This window comes from Sorex araneus, chromosome 1 (assembly GCF_027595985.1).
Source record: "Sorex araneus isolate mSorAra2 chromosome 1, mSorAra2.pri, whole genome shotgun sequence".
Classification (NCBI taxonomy): Eukaryota; Metazoa; Chordata; class Mammalia; order Eulipotyphla; family Soricidae; genus Sorex; species Sorex araneus.
The window spans coordinates 137,054,106-137,077,037 of NC_073302.1; the positions used below are offsets into that span (position 1 = coordinate 137,054,106).

A 22,932-nucleotide genomic window follows, 5' to 3' on the forward strand; every position below is an offset into this window, starting at 1 on the left:
CTCAATGATATCTATCCAGCCCACATACCATTTATTTATTTATTTATTTATTTATTTATTTATTGAATCACCATGTGGAAAGTTTCAAAGTTCTCAGGCTTATGTCTCAGTTATATAATATTCAAACACCCATCCCTTCACCAGTGCCCATATTCCACCACCAAAAACACCAGTATACCTCCCGCCCCCGCCCCCCCCACCCCCAACTGCATAAGTGATGAATTTCACTTCATTTTCTCTTTACCTTGATTACATTCCATAATTCAACACAAAACTCACTATTGTTGGAGTTTCCCCCCAACTAAGACAGCCCTTACTACCAAGGAAGCATTTGATAGTTAGTTTTCCATTCTGAGAATGAGGAGATATATAGCCCCACTGCTCCAAGTACATAACTCTTTTTTTTTCCCCTTTTTCCTTCTCCTTTTTTTTTTTCCCTCATCCTCCTTCCCATGCCTCATAGTATGGTGGACGCCACGCCGCGTTTCTCCCCAAAAATGGGAAACAACCGGGAAAGAGGAATATTTCCTCTTCTTGGCTGGCGAAGCCCACATACCATTCATTGAGGAAACTTTCTTCTACAAAGTCACATTTGCACCTTTGTCAAAAGATTGGCTGAGCATATTTATGTGATTTAATTTCTGAGTTCTGATTTTTCCCCATTGAGCTACATGCCAATTTTTCTGTAGTTGCACAATAAGTCGTGAGAATTTGGTAACACTGATTCCTCTACTTTATTCTTCTTTTACCAAAATGTTTTAATTATTCCAGTTCCTTTGCTTTCTACGTAAATTCAGATAATTTTATCTATATTACAAAAAATTCTTGCTGGGATTTGATAAAAATTTTACTAAATTTGCATATGCAATAGGGAGCTTTACGTGTTTACTAAACTGTCTTCTAATCCAGGAACATGATAATGTCTGTTTGCTTCTATCTTCTCTGATGTCTTTTATCAGCATTTTATAGATTTCACTGTGTAATTCCTGCACAAATTTATTATTTTATATCCAAGTATTTTTAACTGAGTGATTTTAAATGTCATTTTGGTTTTAATTTGGGTATTTGTGTTCATTTCTTGCATACAGAAATATAGTTTTGTGTATTTATCTTGCAGCCTATAGTCCTGCTGAATTTAGAGAAAGATTCCTTAGGATTTTCTAATTAAATCATGAAAAAAGGGACAGTATTTTTTCCTTTTATATTGCTATTACTATTATTATTATTTTTGGCACTGCTCTGTGATTGAAAAAGCTGTTAATAACAGAGCTCCAATAATTTAATTTTCCAACTCCAAACCTGCCACCAGCTTCAACCCTTCACCCATGACCTAAAGTTTCCTCTTGATCTTAGCCCATCTTCACTTTTCTTTCTTTTGATTTTTGGGTCACACCTAGTAGTGCTCAAGGGGCTACTCTCACCTCTGTGTGTGGGTGGTGGTTGTGAAGGGAGGTCGTCTCCCTGTCTTCCTAAGGCGCTCAGGAAATCACACTGTACTGGGGATTGAACCTGGGAACCCACATGCAAAGCATGTGCTCCAGCCTTCCAGATGGAACTCCAGTCCCTATTCTTTTTGTTTATATTTACTTCCTTGTTCTATTTTTAAATACTGACTAGATCTTTTATGGAACAGGAGTGAGAACAGACTGCTGTGTTTTGGTCTTAGAAGCAGAACATTCAATGTTTAACCAATAAGTAAAATGTTAGTTGTGGAGTTCTGAAGATACTCTTTATCAAATTGAGGAAATTCTTATCTCTTCCTGATTTGCTGAGAGTTTTCACTCATGAGTTTGCATTGAAAAATCAATCAAGTGGAGGGGCAGAGAGATAGTACAGTGAATAGGGCATTTGCCTTGCAGGCATTAGACCCTGGTTCTATTCCCAGCATCCCAGATGGTCCCTTAAGTCCTGCCAGGAGTAATTCCTGAGTGCAAAGCCAAGAGTAACTTCTGTCTGCCACCATGCACCACCAAGTGTAGTCCATAAAACAAAAACAAGAGTAAACCTTTGAGCACAGCTGAGTGTGCCCCCAAAACTAAATAAGGAATTACATTGTTTCTTTTCTTTTCCTTTTTGGTTATTGGTTACTGGTTTAGGTTATTGGTTACGCAGGGTGCTGTTCAGGGAACCATATGCGATGCCAGTAATCAAACCAGGGCTGGCAATATGCATGGCAAGCGCCTTTTCCACTGTATTATTTCTCCAAGTGTATATTACTTCTCAGATGTTGAACTAGACTATCATTGCAAGAACATGTCCACTTGGGGGTTGGGTGGTGGGAGGATACTGGGCACATTGGTGGTGGAAGATATACACTGGTGGAGGGATGGGTGTTCAATCATTGTATGACTGAAACTCAATCATGAAAGCTTTGTAACTATCTCACAGTGATTCAATAAAAGAAGAAGGAAAAAAAAAAGAACATAACTACTTGGTCATGATGTATAACTTTTTTTTTAAATTAATGTGCTCTATTTTTTAAACTTGCTAATGATTTATATATCTATTTAAATGAGAAATATTGGATACTAGCTTAATTTTTCATAATATGTTTTTCCTGTTATGTTATCAGCATAAGAAACATAATTGAGTAGAGCTGTCCCCTCACCCTAATTTCCCCTAGCTGAACATGTAGAATTGATAGTAGTTAAAAGTTTGTAGAAGTCTCCTGTGAAAACATCTAGTCCTAGGACTTCTTCGGAGACTTTTAATTTATAAATTAAATTTTTCTTAAGAGTTACAGCTAGGTGCTGGAGTGTTAGTACAGTGGATAGGGCGTTTGCTTTGCACGAGGCTGATCCAGGTTCGATTCCCAGGATCCCATGCACCGCCAGGAGTAATTCCTGAGTGTAGACCCAAGAATAACCCCTATGCATTGCCAGCTGTGACCCAAAAAGCACTATCTGCAATGTAGCACTGTCGTACCGTTGTTCATTGATTTGCTCGAGTGGGCACCAATAATGTCTCCATTGTGAGACTTATTATTACGTTTTGGCATATCGAATACACCACGGGTAGCTTGCCAGGCTCTGACAGGCGGGCGACCCAGAAAACAAACAAACAAAAAAAGAGTTATAGGACTATTCAGATACCAAGTTTTATTAAACGGATTTTGGAATTGTGAGGAATGAATCTATTTATTTTAACAAGTCATACGCAGGCCAAGCTGTATATTAATTTTCTTTGTTGTAAACTTTGCTACGATAACTTGATTTCATTCTTGATTGCTGTCTTTCATTTTCTCTTCGTGGGTAAACTAGAGACTTGTCAATTTTATCATTCTTTGCAAGGAATCAATTCTCTCTCTTTAATTTTCAATGTTATTGTCTACTGTTTTTAAGTTCTTTCTGTTTCCTTTCAGTTTATTTTGCCCTCTTACTCTAGGTTCTTTAAAAAGAGAACTTAGATTATTGACGGAATACTTCCCACTTTTTCTGTTTTGTTTTGTTTTTCAGTCACACATGGTGGTGTTGGGGCTACTCCAGGCTTGCAGCTTGTGAATTGTCCCTGAGGATTAATCCCAAGCATGCACGCCAGCCCTTCGAGCATCTTCCCAGTCCAATATCTCTCTTTCTTAATCAATGCATTGGTGCTATAAATTTCTGTCTTGGAACTGCTTTATTCATGTCTTCATAGTCAGTGCATACAGAGTAGAACTGAATGCTGTGTGGCTTTTGCATTTATCAGACACCTGGTATTTAACCTTTGACTCCCACTTTTCACTTCCAGCCTGAAGGCAGATGTGAAAGTGACTCTGTTTTACAAACAAACAAAAGTCCCCAAGATTAAATTAGGGAGCGACCACTCATTTTTACACAAACATTTTACTGTCATGATCAGAAAATCCAAACTCCTTTTGGGCCAAGTAAACTGATTAAAAATTATTAACTAGGGGTCAAGAGATAGTGACCCCTAGTTAATAAAATGGTGAAAGTACTTACAATACTAGTTTGATTCCTGGTCCACATGTTATGTTCCTGGAGTGAGGTGTGGTGAAAGAGAGAGAAAGAGGGGGGGCGGGGGGGGAGGGGGGAGTGGGAGGGGAGAGAAAGAGAGAGGAAAGGGATTTGCTGGAATAGAGTCCTTAGGTGCTAAGGGATTATTTCTGTGCTTTGTGGGGGCGGTGTCATATGTGGTGCAGGGGATTCAAACCATAGTTGGCTGCATGCTAGGCAAGCGCCTTAGATCCTGTACTCTCTCCAGCCCTGGGACATTAGTTAAAGACATTGTTTTCTTAGATTGTTTCTTTTCTTGTCCTTTAGATGGTGACAGCAGACTTTGGTTAGGGACTTTTTTTAGTCCATGTCTGTTGGCATTTTGGAGTTCCTGGTTTCTTCAAATCTTAAGTCTGGGATATACACAAGCAAAACCATGGAATTTATTACTATATCACTTCTGGGCCCCAAGTGTCTAGCCAGGCTATCATTTTCTCTCCACCTTTCAAAGTCTGAATTTGCCTTATCTATATAATGGCCAATATTTTAGTTGCATAAGAATAGGTATAGAAAAAAAAAAGCATATCTACTCTGTTTTTCCAGAAGCAGGAATCCTTGAACTCACACTGTTTTAACACCCACTGCTACCAAAAGTTGCTTTTCTAGCTGAGTGTCTGGTCTACTTTACTCTTTCATAGACAAGCTGAAAATATAGGTACATGGAATGGCTTCACTGTAAGAGGTGATGCAAAAGAATGTGAAGATTTGTGTCCAAAAGTCCCACTTAAAGAACTATTAAGGGGCTGGAGTGATAGCACAGCGGGTAAGGCATTTGCCTTGCACACGGCTGACCCGGGTTAGATTCCCAGCATCCCATATGGTCCCCTGAGCACTGCCAGGGATAATTCCTGAGTGCATGAGTCAGAAGTAACCCCTGTGCATTGCCGGGTGTGACGCAAAAAGCAAGAAAAAAAGAAAAAAAAAGAACTATTAAGAGACCTGCATAGTATTAAAGGCAAGATACTCCTTATCCCTCAGATTTGAAATTACCTGTCAGAAATGTCATTAAAACTGCTCACCCCTGAAGGTTAGCTATGAAAGACTAAACAGGACATTCTTCTGGATTCAAAGTAAATAAATAGGAGCTGGAGAAGTATTATAGGGGCTACGGTACTTGCTTTATATCCTATGATGCTGGTTCCAATGCTTGGCACCACATACGGTCCAGTAAGCACTGCCAGAGGTCACTCCTGAGCGTGAAACCAGCAATATACCCTGAGCACCATTGGGTGTGGCCCCCACCACCAAACCCCAATAAATCAATTCCTACACCCGCATATACCAGCTCACCTTCACTGTCACAGCATTCTAGGATGGAAGGGTCTTCTCGGATCACGGAAGTTAGAGCATTGACGTCTCCGTTAGAGGCTGCCTGATACACCATGGTCAGGTCTACTTCCTCAGATGAATCACCTTCATGAATCAAAGACACAGTGTATAGAGTGAGTTCTCCGAAAGAACAACACCACACAAGAAGCACCCACACAAGTGATTCACGACCCTCTCTGGTGAGTCAACCTCATCACATAACCCTCACCGCTTCTGAAGCCAGATGGACCAGGGCAGACCATGTTGTTACACCACTACTCACTTTTTTTTTTGTCCAAGTGAGGTTCTACTATTCTCTCCAGGAATCCAGCCAGTGAACCCAGAGAGGGGGGTGGAGATGGGGTGGGATAGGGGGGTAGGGGTAGGGTCATATTGCTTTTGGGATTTTCTTTCACATCTGAAGTAAGTAGCTTTACTTTTCAGTGATGATTCAATTCTTTGCAAGAGATATTATGGTTCCTATTCTCTGCCCACTACATGCACTCTCCCCAATTTCTATCCTCCTTGTACTCCCCACCCCCCAAGGTCTAGCCTTTGCTGGCTGCATCACCCCCACACCTCCTGGCAATCTGGTTTGCTTCTGGCAGGTGTGGCAAGGGACTGGTGGGGAGAAGAGAGACTGATGGGGTTGCTTCATGCTTTCTCCATCCAGCCTGCTGCTTCCCGTATAGTAGGTTGCCAGTTGTTCAGCACTTTTTGTTGACTAGACATCTCTCCTCATTGACTGGTCTTGGCATCTGGATGACAGGCCATTGACCACAGGAATTTTTCTAAATTTTCAGTTTGATTTCAGGCATCTACATATATCTTTATGCCAGTATGACACTGACTGTTATAACAACTGCTGTAACATTATTGTTACAATTTGAGGCTTCCAACACTGTTGTTGTTTGAGACTGTTTTGGCTACTTGGGGTTGCTTGAGATTCTCTATCAATTTTAGGATATATTTTTATATTTCTGCAAAGTCATCATGGAATTTTGATAGAGATTCCATTGACTCTGTATATCAGGGTATTATTAATATTTTGGCAAAAAAGTATAGTGTTTTCTAATCCATGAAACATATTGTCTTTACATGTATTGACATTTTCTTTAATTTGAAGGGAGGGGTGGGAAAGAGGGTACACTCAGCTGTGCTCAGAGCTTACTCCTGGTTCTCTGTTCAGGGATCACTTCTGGTAGTACTCAGGGGACCATATGTGGTGCCAGAATTGAATTTGGGTCAGCTGCATGCAAGGTAAAAATGCCTTACCCTCTGTACTATCCTCCAGTCCCTTGTTTCATTTCTTTTAGCAAAGTTTTGTAGTTGTTTTTTTTGTATCTCCCAAGTATTTTGTTATTTTTCAATGTTATTGTACATATTACTTTTTCAAGAGGTTTTGAGTGGACAATTTTATGGCTAAATTGTTCTGTGAAACTCCAGCAGAGAAATAACAGTGGTGAAAAAAGTACAAGTATTTCAATTGTTAGAGCACTGTAAAAAAAATAGTTCTGGTCACTCAGAGGTAGTGAATGTCTATCATTGCGGCTGGCTAATTTTGGCTAAATCACTAGCAAGAAGGTATGTTGCAGAAGGAATTCAGATAGAGTGAAGCACAAAGTAGAGATAAGGGAAGATGTGTGAGGGTGAACAGAACATACTTTAGAGTTCCTCCTAGCCCTGGCACACCATGAGATTATTAGGAAATAGACTGATTAGGAAATTGAGGATGAATCTTTCAGCTAAGTTCCGTAGAAGCAGCTTGAATTGTGGTCAGTGGTAAAAAAAATCAGGCCTAAACTAGAAAGACTATCCAAAAAAACTTTTTTAGAATGAAGAAGAGACTAAATAGGTACAGAAGAACTATTGATGGCCCTTATGGAATCAAAGTAAAGAAACCTTTTTTCTTATTGAAGATAATAAAGCATTTAAGATTACGTGATTGTTTCTTCTCTTCCTATCTACCATCTATGTTCATCATCATCATCATCATCATCATCATCACCATCATTTATTTATCAGTTGTCTATGAAGCCATGAGCTTTTTTTTTAAATTGGATCACTGTGAGATATGGTTACAGCTTTTATATTTGAGTTACAATGATCAAACACCCATACCTCCACCAGTGGACATTCCCAATCACCAATATCCCCAGTTTACCCCCCTTTTCCTACCCTCCCACTGCCTTCATGGCAGACAATTTCGCCCATACTCTCTCTCTACTTTGGAGCATTATGGTTTGCAGTACAGATACATAAAGGTTATCAAGTTTGGTCCGTTATCTACTTTCAGCACACTTCTCCCATCCCGACGGATCCCTCCAATCATCATTTTCTTAGTGATCCCTTCTCTATTCCAGCTGCCTTCCCCCGCCTCCCTGACCCCCCACCACCTCCACTCCACCCCACCCCTGCTCATGAGGCAGGCTTTCTATGGAACAATCTTCTTGGCCCTTATGTCCACTGTCCTTGGATGTCAGTCTCATGTTATGTTATTTTATGCTCCACAAATGAGTGCAGTCCTTTTATATCTGTCCCTCTCTTTCTGACTCATTTCACGTAGCATGACATTCTCCGTGTCTATCCACTTATAAGCAAGTTTCATGACTTTATCTCTCCTAACAACTGCACAGTATTCCATCGTGTAGATGTACCAAAGTTTCTTTAACCAGTTGTACATTCTCAGGCACTCAGGTTGTTTCCAGATTTTGGCTATTGTGAACAGTGTTGCAATAAACATATAGGTACAGATGTCATTTCTACTGTGTTTTTTGCACCCCCAGGATATGTTCCCAAAAGTGGTATTGCGGGCTCATATGGAAGGAGCCATGAGCTTATGAGGAAAGTATGGTTTGAGTGGCTTTTGTCTTTCATGACTCTGTATGAAAGTTAAACAGATAGATGTATGTAAGAAGCATAAAGTATACAGATTTATACTTCTGTATACTCTGGAATACACACACAGAAAGAGACTGAAAGTGGAGAAAATGAAGTGGAAGAAATAAAACAAGAAATACACATGTAAGAGATTAAGATTGTATTCTATAAAAGATTTCATATATACATATGGAATATGTAAAAGACAGGAAGAACATACATAAAAGTTAATAGACAATCCTTTGGATATTTTTCAAAACTTTCTATATTTCCCAAACTCTCTACATTTATTTGTATTTTTAGTAATTACAAAAGTAAGCCAGTTTATCTTTTAAAATGATAAGAAGTATGTTTTACTAGCTTCTCATGAACATACCATATCAATAAATTGGTCTTGCCACTTTTTTTTTTTTTTGGCTTTTTGGGTCATACCTGGCAATGCACAGGGGTTACTCCTGGCTTTGTACTCAGGAATTACTCCTGGTAGTGCCCGGGGGACCATATGGGATGCTGGGAATCAAATCTGGGTCGGCCGTATGCAAGGCAAACACCCTACCCGCTGTACTATTGCTCCAGCCGGTCTTGTCACTTTTAAGGAGGGTGCTAGCGCTGCCCTAATGGCTCCCTGTGACAATACTGCCACCTACTGGAAACAGAGAGTCTTTGTGGGCTCTACCTGTGCCCCAGCCAGGATGCTGCCAGTTCTGCTGAGTAGAATGAAAAGTCAATCTAGAATATTCTGGCCAAGCAGGGACAAAGTTAAGGTTGCTGACAGAACGGGCACACAGTTGAAACAGAACTAGTCTCATGCAGTTTATACATACCATAGCCTACATTTATAGGAGACAATGCCAAAAAATGGTAAGAGTAAACATCCACCTCCAAAGTGTCTCTCTCTGCACCACCATCTGCTTTGTAGCGGTGTGACCTTGAGCAAGTTGCTAAACCTCTTTACTTCCATTCTACACTCTTCAGTTGTACTAAGAGACTCTTCCATTAAGGCTTCTCTGAGAGATAAATGAATGGATTCATTTGAAGTGCCTCTAAGCAACTGCTTGGCTCCAAGTAAGCATCCACAGCATGTCAATTACTATTGCCAGTAGTCCTGCTCCCACACAGATAGGAACCTCTATCTTCTTTTCCCTAGAGACTTTTTGCCTGGTTCAGTAGGCTGTCAAGATTTTGTGAACTGAAACATTTTTGCTATTTTTCTAATCCCTCGGGGTATATTGGATTAGGCTTTAAGAATGTGTTATAAAGTGCCAGTCACGCTGGAGGAGGAAAATGAAGTTTCCTTCTAACATTTTAAAGAGAAAAATAGTTCCTAACTTCCTGTATGTCTGATTAGAGAGACTAAACACTCAAAGCAAAGTTTATGCAGTGGGGAAGAGACAAAAAAGGATTTCATTCTAAGAGGGGGAAGTCTTGCAACAACATTATCTCCAGGGTAAGTATCTGGCCACAATCAGACATTTCTTCATGACCAGATTGGTGATGCAATACAGTTTTCATTTTATGGAGCTCAGCACCACATTTCTCAGGTGGCTGCTGACAGGGTGAATGCATTCCATGTTTAGTTAACATCTCTCCTGTATGGGAACCGAGCGGGAGACTAAGAAATGGAATTGTTGCTGTTTGAAGAAGGATATCTGTGCTAAATTTAAGCAGCGATGTCTTTCTGGAATGTAGTTTGATTTTTCAATGATGCTAACTCTTAATAGTACTTCAAGCTTTAATGCCTAGAGCCGAAAATGGATGGGCCTATATAGCATCAAGAGAATATGGGGTATCTCACTTTTTGGAGTCTTGTGGAATCTCACTAATGTTAAAATACTGTGTCAAGAAGTGCTCTGGGGAGCTGGCGAGATAGCACAGCAGGTAGGGCATTTGCCTTGCATTCCCAGCATCCCATATGGTCCCCGGGCACCACCAGGAGTAATTCCTGAGTGCAGAGCCAGGAGTAACCCCTGTGCATCGCTGGGTGGGACCCAAAAAGAAAAGAAAAAATAAAAAAAAAGAAAGAAAAAGAAGTGCTCTGGTAGGTGAAAATCTTAAGTGTTTATGAAGGATTATGATGGCCTACGAGGCACTTGGATATTAACAAGTCAGTGAGATTGTTATTCCTATCCCAACCCTTGTGACTTTCCATACTTTCTTCTGGATTAAATATGTGACTCCCCCACCCCCACCTCCCTCTCATGTCACAGAAAAGTCAGAGGTTTGGGTAATTTCTCTTTTAATTCAGGATTCTGGAAGGGGAGAAACAAGTGAAGAAGACTTGATTTCTATAGATCCAAGGGTGCAGGACTGGTTTGCTAAATTCATGATGCAAATCACTAATCCCTCACATCCTTCACATCATGAAGGTTCTACGGATTGGAATACAATGATAGAACCTGAAGGAAATGTTAACAAAATTCTAGAAATTCTAGTGTGACTTGATTGATATAAAGTTCACTTATTAAGTTAATCACTGTCCTTCTCCTGACTTCGAATTCTCCTTCTGCAATAAGAAAACAGGTGAAGATGACAGAGGATTTAACAAAAATCTAGTTGGGGCCATCAGAAGGAAGGGTGTCATGAAGCAGGTCTAATAGCTGGGTCGGGGTGGATGACTCCACCTCCTACTCTTCCTTCTCCTCCTCCTCCTTCCCTTTCTCCTCCTCCTTCTCTTTCTTTTCTTGGTTTTCGGGACACACTGGGCTGTACTCAGAGCTTACTCCTGATTCTGCATTCAGGGAATCACACCTGGATGGCTTGGGGGACTATATGGGATGCCGGGGATCAAACCTGGGTCAGATATATGCAAGGCCACTGTGCTATCTGTCAGGCTCACTGAAGGTAACTTCTTAACTGTGGGTGCTGCATGCTCCTGCTGTGTGGGTAATCCTTCTTTTATTTTGGAGGGGGTCACACCTGGTGATGCTCAGGGGTTTCTCCTGGCTCTGAACTCAGGAATCACTCCTGGCGGTGCTCAGGGGACCATAGGGGATGCTGGGAATCAAACCCGGGTCGGCCGTGTGCAAGACAAATGCCCTACCCACTGTGCTATCGCTCCGGCCCCTAATCCTCCTTACTGAAAGGCACAAAGATGCTTTAACACTGTGTCTGCCAATGATGAACAGTCCTGAACACAGTGTTCTTATTACACATGCACTTTTGCTCTGTTCAAAAATAAGACACGGGGGTCAGGGAGATGGCTTAGAGGGTTGGAGTGAATGCCTGGCTTGCATGAGGTCCTGAGATTGATCACCAGAACTGAATGGTCTCCCCAGTACTGCCAGGTGTAACACTGTCAGGGAGGCTCAAAATTTTAAAAAGACTGTGCTGTATAGGATTTTGAAATTTTTATTTTTCCATTTAATGTTATATTTACCTATGTCTTAAGGTTTTAAATATTTGGAGCCAGAGAACCAGTACTACAGATAGGGCACTTGTCTTAATCAGGCTTACCTCAGTTTGATACCTGGTACCACATATGGTCTTCTGAGCACAGTGCCAGGAATGACCCCTGAGCACTGCTGAATACAGCCCCCAAGCAAAACATTTCCTACATGGAGTCAGAAATAACCCAAGTCACACAGGGAGTAAGTGGTGGAGCTCAGACAAAAGGCAAAAGTGGTGGAGCTTAGACAAAAGGCAAAAGTGGTGGAGCTCACACAAAAGCTCACGCTGTAAGATCTCCAGTTTTTCTCTCTGACTCATGTGTGTGATCTATACCTGTCCATTCACACATGACGCAGAGTCCTTATATATGCCAATGAGCCTGTGACCTTTCTAGGTGCTAGATAGACATTCCACATTCTCTCCCACAGCAAGCTGTACCTCATGTTTTTGTAGGGTGGGGCACCACTTGCAGTGCTCAGGGGGCCATGTGGTTCTGGGGAATAAACTGGACCTCCTGCATGCAAAACGTGTGCTCATCCCATTAAGCTGTCTTGTTGCCCCTGTACTTCACTCGCAACTCAGCTGTACAAGCTGTGTGGTTCAGCCTTCTGCTGCCTGACAGACATCATTGTTCTTATAGATGTCTAGAGTATAGAGATTATACTAATTTGTAGCAAAAATAAAACATACACATTAATTGAAAATGTGTCTGTGAAGAGTTAACTATACATCAAAGAGAATTACAGTTAATGGTAATACCACACAGATTCTAAAGTGAGGTAGTGAAAATTCTCTTCAAATATTAAGCCAAATTTTCAAAAGACAAACAACAAATAATTCTCATTCTAAAGCGCAGAAAAAGTTTGAATTTTTTTTCTAATTCACTTTCTAAAGTTATGTAAACTGGTGAGGTGCACAGCATCTGAACACACCCATGCACACATACCAATAGATGATTTGAAGCCTACAGGCCAATTCAGCTTGTGAATATGGAATTCTAAGACCCGAGTTACATTCTGCAGGGTCAAATTCAACTGGATATTGAAAGAACAGTATTCCAGGACCAAATTAAGCTTATTATATAATACAAATATATTTTGATGTTTTTGACATCTACTAATAAATATCACACAGAGACCAAAAGGAAAATAAATATTTGTGTAAGTAAAATAGGGAATGGCAATTGATCTAATTCAATAATTATTTTTAAAAGATTCAATATCCAAGAATCATTCAACATCAAGAATCTTTGCATCCTTGGTGGGGGGCAGTCGTGGGTCAGGGTTCACCAAGGCCACTCCTAGTGGTGTTAGAATGGACCCAGCAATGATAAGATTTCTGTTTTGCACATTCAAGAGTGTACTTTATCATTTGAGCTATCTCCCAGCCCTGTATAGCATTCCTAACACATCTAAGTACAACTACGCTTATTTCTAATCAGTTACTGATTAAATGCTCTACTAATCACTAATCATCAGAGGGAGGCAAATAAAAACAACAATGAGATATCATCTCACACCACAGAGACTGGTACACATCAAAAGGATCAAGGACAACCAGTGCTGACGCAAATGCAGGGAGAAAGGGAGTCTCCTTCATTGTTGATGGGAATGCTGAATGATCCAGCCTTTTTGGAAAACAAGATGGACATTCATAAAAACACTAGAAACTGAGCTTCCATAAGACCCAGCAATACCACTTCTAGGAATATACCCCGGAGCCCCCAAAATATACTGCAGAAAAGACATCTGCATGTCTATGCTCATTGTAGCACTATTCACAACAGCCAGAATCTGAAAAAACTCTGAGTGCCTGAGAACAGATAACTGGATAAAGAAACTATGGTTTACTATGTGGAATACTATGCAGCCACCAGGAAAAGTGAAGTCATGCTTTGGACGGACAAAGAGAGTATCACGCTGGAAACATGGAGAGCACCGTGCTGAATGAATTGGGTCAGAAGGAGAGGGACAGACTTAGAATGACTGCATTCATTTGTAGGATATAAAAAGACATAGTAGGAGACTAATACCCAAGGACAGTAGAAACAAGGACCAGGAAGACTGGCCTATGATTGGAAGCCTGCTACAAGTGCTGGAGCGGGGAGGGCAGTTAGGATAGAGAAGTCCACTGTGACAGTGGTTGCTAGAAATGATCACTCTGGACGAAAATTGAGTGCTGGAAGTAGGTAAAGCAATAGTAAGCAAAAAGAGAGAAAGAGAGTGAATGTGAGAGAGAGAGAGAGAGAGAGAGAGAGAGAGAGAGAGAGAGTGAGCAAGTGAGAGAGATTAGAAAAGTGCCTGCCACAGAGGCAGCCTGCAGTGGGGGGGTCTGGCAGGAGAGTAACTGAGGACATGGTGGTGGGAAATGTACACTGGCAAAGGGAAGAATGTTGGAATATTGTATGACTGAAACCCTATCATGAACAACTTTGTAACTGTGTATCTCACAGTGATTCAATAAAAAATATATATATTTTTTAAAAAGTGAAACAAAAGAAAAATAAAGAAGACAAACCTTAATAATATATGAAGCAATAAGAAATGAGATACAGGGGTTGGAAGAGAGAGCTCAAAGAGTGAGAGCACATGCTTTACATCCAGGAGGTCTGGGTTTGATCCCCAGTGTCACCTGGTCCCCATAAGCACAGAGCCAGGAATAGTCCCAGAGGATGGCTGGGTGTGGCCCTTCTGCCCCTGCAGCAAAATAAGATATGTAATAATCATAAAAGAAAAGTAAAATCATAACTTAACAAGAACAAAATTTTACTGATTGCTCTTATGCCATGCAAACTTGCTTTATTTACTTGGACTATTTCAACAAATGTATAAAGTAGGTAAGAGTCGTGAGGTGGATGGCATACCTAGTGATGCTCAAGGCTTACTCCTAACTCTGAGCTCAGGGATCATTTGTGGTAGGGCTTGGGAGACCACAGACTATAATTCTGGGGATTTAATCCAGGTCATCCACAGGCAGGGCAAGCAACTTATCATTCTGGCCTCTGAGTAGCATTTTTCAATCCTCATCTCAAATGAAGAAATCAAAGACAGAGGTTTAATAAGTAATTGTTGGCACAGCTATTAAATAGCAGAAAAGAACATGAGACTAGCCATCTCTCCAGGATGGTACAAGATAACAACAAATACTCAATAGTTAAGATGATTAAGTTAGCCAGATTTTAAAGTACATGTAAAATGTCATAGTTCTACTATATTAGATTAAATGAGGAAAATAACTCATTACATATAATGGAATATAAAATGGCAGGGAATACATTTCACCAAAATATTCGGAAGAAATGAAAAAAATGACAGAGTTCTACTGACAAATATAATATCAGAGTTGAATTCGTGGAGCTAGATGCCATATTTGTAGATAGGAAGGCTAAATAATATAAGCAAGATTAATTGTTACCAGATTCATTTATATGTTTAATGACATGTCAAAGTTTCTATTGTTTTAGGGGGAGTTTAGAAAAATTATATTTATTTTAAATTATTTATTTATTTGGTTTTGGGGGCACACCTTGCAGTGCTTGGGGCTATTCCTGGCTTGGTATTGGAAGGACCATGCAATGCTGGTGACTGAACCCAAGCCTCCCACATACAAACATGTGCTCCAACCCAGTAAGCTATCTCCCTGGCTCAATATTAATTTTATGTGTAAAAATAAATGTTTTTATACTTTGAATAAGAAAAACTAGACACAGAAGATGCCTGAAAGGATGTTTAAGATGTTGCATTAAAGATATTAAAAGGAAGCTAATTTGATCACACTTGACCTCAGAATACTGATAGGAGGGCAGAGAGGTAAAGAAATTCAGGAGGGTTGCAAAAAGAAGCAGACAGAAAGTAAAAGGGGGTAGGGGTCAAGAGCTTCAGATACATCAGTGGTATAGAGAATGGATAGATAGATCCAAACTACAGAGTTAACAATACTGAAAGCAGGAGATCCAAACCACAACAATCAAACCTAAAAATGTGCCTGTCAAGAGTGGGTAAGGTGCTTGCCTTGCTTGTGGCCTACCAGAGTTTAAATTCTTGCACCCCATATGATCCCCGGAAACCACCAGGAATGATCCCTGATGACAGAGCCAGGAGTAAGTCCTGAGCACCACTGGGTGTGGCCCCAAAACAATAAAAATTTATGTTCCTGTCCAAAAGGCAGATTGGGGGGTGGGAAGGTGGGAGGGTACCTGAGCACACTGGGGGAGGGAAGTTGACACTGGTGGTGGGACTGGTGCTATATCTAAAACTCAATTATAAACAACTTTGTAAATCACGGTGTCTTTTTTTTAAAATTTTTATAGTGAATCACTGTGAGGTAGAGTTACATACTTACAAACTTTTGTGCTTGCATTTCAGTCATACAATAATCAAGTACCCATCCCTCCACCAGTGCCCATTCTCCACCACCGATGGTCCCAGTATCCCTCCCACCATTCCACCCCATCCCCCCACCCCACCCCGCCTCTGTGGCAGGGCATTCCCTTTTGCTCCCTCTCTCCTTTTGGGTGCTGTCATTTGCAATAGAGGTATTGAGTGGCCATCGCGTTCAGTCTATAGTCTACTTTTGGCACTCGTCTCCCATCAGTAGTGGCTCCTCCAAACACCCTTTACTTGGTGCTCCCTTCTCTATCTGAGCTGTCTTTTCCCCCCGGCATGTGAGGCCGGCTTTTAAGCCTAAATCATGGTGTCTTAATAATTTTTTTAAAACTTGAACAAGAATGTTTTAAAAACTGGTTACATTACACTGTTTCCAGGGAGAAGAGCTTTCTGTGTGGAAAGGTTAGAAGGGAAAATTTTCCCTGTACATCGCTTTAGATCCTGCAAGTGTGTGATGCACAGTCATTTCAAAAGCTAAAATAAACAAAAAGACAAGACAAAATAAATAGTTATGGCCAGTACAACTGAAAGTACAAAACTATATTGAAGGAAGCTTTATCCAGTAAACATTATGAAACTATAAAAAAGTTTCTTTTAATTGAAGCTTTGCCTTAAAACAAGACAGATTCTTACTATACTGGAGGGAGTCCAGAAACCTTTCTGGCACCAGCATGGCAGTGAAAGCTAAGAAGTCAGCTGACTTTTACATAAAGGGAAAAATTAAGAACAGAACACCAGGAATCACGAGTGGGCAAGGAAAAGCATCCTGTGGTCTGGGAACTTGGCTGAATGATTCATTTCATTCTCATGTCAGTTTTCCTGCTCAGGTGAATCTATCACTCTCTCAATTTCCAAATAAAAAAGGAGTGCGCTGCCACTCATTTATTACAGATGGGTGGGTGTTTTGACCCGGAAAGACTGGTTATCCATATGACTATGGTTACCCATGATAAGCATCACTAGAACTTTGAGATTACTCAGGACAGGAACAGCTCCAAGTGCTTTGTACGTACTATTTCATTAAATCTTTCTAGCCACCCTGAGACTTGTTATGACAATCATATAAGTAACTTAGTAAGCAATTACCATTCCTCTGAGCCAGGTAGCATCCCAGGTGCTTTTATATCCCAACACCAATGTTTTATATGTGTTCATAATTTCCTCTTTTTGTTTGTTTTGGTTAGGGGGGCCACATCTGGCTCTGCTCAGGAATCACTCTTGGTGTTCAGGGGACCTATGTAGTGCTGGGGATTGAATTGGAGTCAAACAGACACAAGGAAAGCACCTTAACTATTGCATTTTCTTTCCAGTCCAAACACAGTTCAATCTTTAAAAGTAATCATCTACATATAGAAGCACTTTCATGTGGCACAGAGATCAGATGTTTGACAGCTGGGTTCCTCACATCAAATCTTGAGCCATTAATTTGGTTTGGCTTCAGTGGTTATTACAGTTTATTATACCATTATCACCCTAATTCTTTAAAAAATTTTATTACTATTATTTTTATAAAATCTTTCACAACAATTTATTACATTCAATATTCTAACACCAATAATACCACCATTATGCCTTTCCATCATCATTATTTCAAATTTTAACACCACCACCCAAGCCTGCCTTAAAGGCAGATCCTAATTTATTTTGATCTGCCTAATTTATTTACTTTGTATTTCTTATTTTGAATAATCCACTAAAAATTATCCAAAAAATTTTCCTTAGTGAAAAATGTGGGCTGGAGCTATAGCACAGTGGTAGGGCTCTCAGAATGCAGAAAGAATAACTTCATGATGAAGGGGTCTGTGAGGAGGGCTGACGGGTCAGAAGCTAAAGTTAAAATAGCAGCTTTTCTCCTTGTCCTGTGTGACTGGGGCAAGTGTTTGATTCCAATAAGACTAGAAATGAAAGATCTCCTGTTAACTGGTGAGCAGCAAGCGAGATAATGCGAATAAGGCATTTAGCACAGTGCCAGTACCTGCAAGTTGCTTAGTAACCAGATTTGTTTCTCCGTTTCTGATTAATATTCTTGGCCTGGGGCCAGGGAGATGGCTTAAAAGGCTGGAGGACATGCTCTGCATGCAGGAGTCCTGAATTTGATACCCAGCATTGCATGGTCTCTGAGCACTGTCAGGAATGACCCCAATGTACCAAGCTGGGAATACTTCCAGAGTACTGCCAATGAGGTCCAAGTCCCAAAACATCCACAAATACATACTCTTGGCATGATTTCCTCTGTTTCCTTTTGAAGCTATTTCCCAACCCTCACATGGAAGGTGAGTTCCCAAGAGTTCATCTTGACAGCTGAGAAGCTGGGAACAGATTGGGGCTAAGTTGCTGAAAAAGAAAGTCTTTTGCTAGTTAGGAGAATACAATATTTTCTATATGGAGTTATTTTTTTTTGTTTTGCTTACATATTTTGAAGTGGCTGTAATTTTATAATGGGGTGGTAACTCAGTATTAAAAAAATAAATCTATGGAAGAATCAGTTGATACCTAATACTGTATCACCTGAAATCTCAAATTACTATTTAAAAGGATTTAAACAATGCAATGATAACCTGAGGTGGATATGTCAGCTATGTGGTATTCTGGTTGAGACTGTTCAACCTAAATCTAGTCATGAGGAAGTATCAGACAAACTGAAAAGGAGAAAGTCAGTGTTAAAGAGAGAAAAGGTGTATGAGACAGAGAGAGACAGAGTAACTAAAATCAAATGTTAAAGTCCTAATAGACAAAATCTTCTAAATGATTCAGATTAATAGATACTAAAAAGACATGATAAATCTAATTCTAGATTTGATCCTATGCTGAATGTGGAGGATGCAATGGAAGACATTAAGGTCAATGGACAAGATTGAACTGCAGATGGATTAAAGTCCACACACATGTCTCTACGAACATGCACATGTAGACGGAGAGGGGAGGGAGAGAAACAAACACAGGCCAACACAGAAAAAGTGCAAATAATTAAGCAAACGAAGTAAACAACCCATAGACTCATAGACATAAAGTAAAACCGGATAAAAGACGAACAAATGTTCTATTTGCTTCTTACAAAATTTAAGTTTGAAAGTGTATATTTGTTTTTGGGTCACACTCGGTGGTGCTCAGGGCTTATTCCTGGCCATGTGCTCAGGGATCACTTCTGGTAGGACTCAGGAACCGTGTGGGATGCTGGGATTTGAACCCAGGTCAGCTGAATTTAAGGCAAATACGAATGTCCTATATCCTATCTACTATAGTATCTCTTCAGCCCCTAAGTTTGAAAATAATTATAAACAAAAAGTTAAAAAATTAGAATACTATTAAATATTGTAATTAAATATTATACATGTGTGCATATATATAGTTGTTGTTTTTATTTAGGGGCCATACCCAGTGATGCTCAGAAACTATGCCTGACTCTGTGCTCAGGGATCATTCCTGGTGATGCTCAAGGGATATATGTGGTGCTAGGGATCGAACCAGGGTCAGCTGAGTGCAAGGCAAATGCCTTAGCCCGGTACTGTCTCTCTGGCCCATGTATATTTTCAAATTCTCAGTACATTCAGAAACAGAAGTATTTCCTTTGTAGAACTAGAATAAATAATTTCCATTCCCTTTGCCCTGCAGTAAGCTAATAAGGAAATAATAGCCTCATCAATGTACTGGTACTGTTTTCAAGTTGTCAAAGAGAAACCAAACTAAAGGTTTCAATTAACTACACAAACAAATTTATCATTTGAACAATACTGGGTAAAAATCACTAGACTTTCTGGGGCCGGAGCGATAGCACAGCGGGTAGGACATTTGCCTTGCATGCGGCCGACCTGGGTTCGATCCCCGGCATCCCATATGGTCCCCCAAGCACTGCCAGGAGTAATTCCTGAGTGCAAAGCCAGGAGTAACCCCTGAGTATCGCTGGGTGTGACCCAAAAAGCAAAAAAAAAAAAAAAAATCACTAGACTTTCTTCTGTTTGTTTTTTGGCCACATCACATGGTACTGTTTTTTTGCCACATCACATGGTACTGCAACTACTTCTAAGACAGTGTTCAGAGGTCATTTCTCAGAGCTACTCAGGGACCATGTGGTACAAGGGAAGGAACATGGGTCTCTCACATGCAACATATGTGCTCTAGTCCTTTGAGCTATTTTCCTGACCACAGTACATTTAACAGGTCAACAGAAAATCTGAGACACAGGTCATTCATGATTTAAGAGAATCTCTGAATTCCCAAACACTTTGTATGGAATGACAGAGAATCGGATGTGTGTAAAACACCTGAAACCCTGTCTGACAAAGTCACTGCGGTGTTTATGGAGCACAGACCCATCTCTCATCACCTGAGGCCACAATGCATACCTTAACCTTTACTCTTGGTACTGTATTTGGAGATGGAGAAGATTTTTTTTTCATGCATGACTGGTAATAAAACCAGGAGTTGGTTGATGATACAGAGGAGGCTCCTGTGTGCTGGGGAAATGAGGCACGAAGAGAGTAGAACAAACTTCTCACACTCCTATTTGCAGAGGCCAAGTCCAATTTCTAGCTTGCCTCTGCAACTCTTCCTTAACCAAAAGACACTTGGACATTTACTCAGAGGCAAGAGACAAACTGTTTCTAAATCTGTAGATGGTAAAAGTACCAACTAATCTTTCTTCATCTGAACCATCAGTCTGAAATCAACCACAGACTTCTCTCCAGTGTTCATGGCTTTTACTCCAGATATCCTCTTCAGAGCCGTAAACTAACTTAGCAGCTGAACCTCAATCCTTCCCTCTCTTTACTATCAGCTTTGCCCGGTTTCTCTGCCTTCCTCCCAAATTCCTTTGAAAATCTGTTATGTTCCTCTGGAGTCATCTGGTTGTCACACCAAAATTTTAACTTTTGCTTTTTCAGCAGAGTGAAAATCTATGCACGCCAGATTTTTGTTTAGCTTTCCCCTTTTGGATGAAAAGTTGTAAATTATAACCAGTAACATGTGTGGGAGTATATATATATCACATATATATAGGATATATCTATATATCTATATCTCATAATGAGAAAGCAGCTTGACTATGAAAAAAATGCTTCACAAACTTGATTTTTTTTTTTTTGCTTTTTTGGGTCACACCTGGCAATGCACAGGGGTTACTCCTGGCTCATGCACTCAGGAATTACTCCTGGTGGTGCTCAGGGGACCGTATGGGATGCTGGGAATCAAACCTGGGTTAGCCGCGTGCAAGGCAAACGCCCTACCCGCTGTGCTATCACTCCAGCCCACGAATTTGGTTTTTTGTGGGTCTTGTATCTTCATTAAACTTTGTAACTCTGTGGTTCATAAAGACTACCTTGGTAGAACAAATATGGGGGGTTTAAGTGAAGGAGAATCTCAGCTCTGCTTTCATCTATAGGAACTGTGGTTAATCCACAAACTTTTTAATTTTCCTTATTGGCAAACAGCAAGGGGTGGGGGCTAGTAACCATGGGCCTGGGCCGAGGATTAATCAAGCTGGTCTTTGAGTCTTTGAACTGTCCTAGGCTCAGACTCTTTTCTGACAAGATCTCACTAAACAACAAGGATGCAATCTGTGTAATACAGCTGCATGTATCTATGCCAAATAGGTACTCTCCCACTCCCCGATCCCCGTGTCACATTTCCTTCCAAGGGAAATTAAATGGTTTCACCAAAGTTTCAAGGCCACGTGCTCCCTGAGAAGGACCTTAATATTTTCATGCTATTGGTAGGCTAAATGAGGGAGGGCCCTGAAGATCCACCCAAGATCTAGGCCCCAGCTCCTCTGTGACCATTGCCCAAATGGTAGGTGAGTCCCCACCTTTCATCTAACAAAAGGGTGACTAAGAATCCTGAGAGTAGCAGTGTCTCTGGGTAAGCCCTAAACCTATCACAAAAAAAGGAGGCAAGAAGGGAGTAGAATAGACTTCTAACAATCCTATTTGCAGATGCTAAGTCTACTTTCTTAGCTTGACTCTGCAACTCTTGTCTCTCTTTGAGAGAGTTGGGACAGACAGTCGACAGAGAGCCAAACACCGAGAAGAAGGCAACAGGAAGACAGACAAAAATGAGAGTGGTGAGGCCAGATGCCAGGAGGGCAAGGCAGGACTCTTCTCTAGAGCCTTCTGGAGGGACAACCTTGATATCTGAATTCAGACTTGGCTTCCCAGGCTGCCAGATACACAACACATCCCAGCTGCCTGCCTGCAGTCACTGGTGGCAACTGTCCAGGGCCGCCAAATGGTTTTCTTCATCGGGCCTGGCAGTCCTGTCCATCCTCTCTCCCCTCTAGACAACACTCCCACCACCAACCCGTGGGGTGGGCAGGAGCCCTCACATGTGCCTCACTAAGCTGGGGGTGGACTGAGGTGCTGGGGAAAGCCTGTGATCACCCTTCTCCCAGTTTTTCCAGACTCCAGGAAGGGAGGTGGGGAGTGAAGGGCCGTCAGAGCAAAGCTTTTCTCTCCACAATTAGAGATGAAGCTTAAAATGCAAATATCTTCAGTTACATAAGATTTCAGTAGGAGCTTCTGTGCTCTGTAGTAAATAATCTTACTACAGGCCTTTTCCCTGAGTGTGGGTTTGAGAGGGAAGACAGCCAGGAAGAGCACGTGGGAGCAGAAACCATGTTGCCATGGTGCGAGCAAACACACAAATGGGGGGAGGGGAGAGCCCTGAGTCTCCCAGTTCCTCCCTCCCAGCTGCACCCCAGATCCATCAGTGGACTCCATCTTTTAGACCTCCCAGCAATCTTTGAGTGTCTGCACAAACTATGCCCAGGTTACAGAGTAGATGACTCAGTTGATGTGTCTGTCTGCGGAGATGTGACCAAACTGGAGCAAAGGTCCCCAAGCCCCCAGGAGAAAGATGTCTTCTAGCTCAGGAGCAGTACAGAAAAATACAGCTGGAAGGGTTGGGGCCCAAAGGACATGTACATTGTGTTTCCTAAGAGCATAAACACTGTTTTCTGGGAACCCAGGAGCCAGAGCTGCATGTGC

The 22,932-nt window shown here is 41.0% G+C and overlaps 1 protein-coding gene across 4 annotated transcripts in view; it reads right to left on the reverse strand.

Moving 5' to 3' along the window:
* The window catches only part of ANKRD55 (ankyrin repeat domain 55), a 92,807-nt gene that overhangs the window by 66,440 nt on the left and 3,435 nt on the right, over positions 1–22,932 (reverse strand). For all 4 annotated transcript variants that reach the window (XM_055146776.1, XM_055146795.1, XM_055146799.1 and 1 more), the window contains one exon: positions 5,286–5,408. In XM_055146776.1, the coding sequence (XP_055002751.1) occupies positions 5,286–5,408 (123 nt within the window). The remainder of the gene's footprint in view (positions 1–5,285; positions 5,409–22,932) is intronic.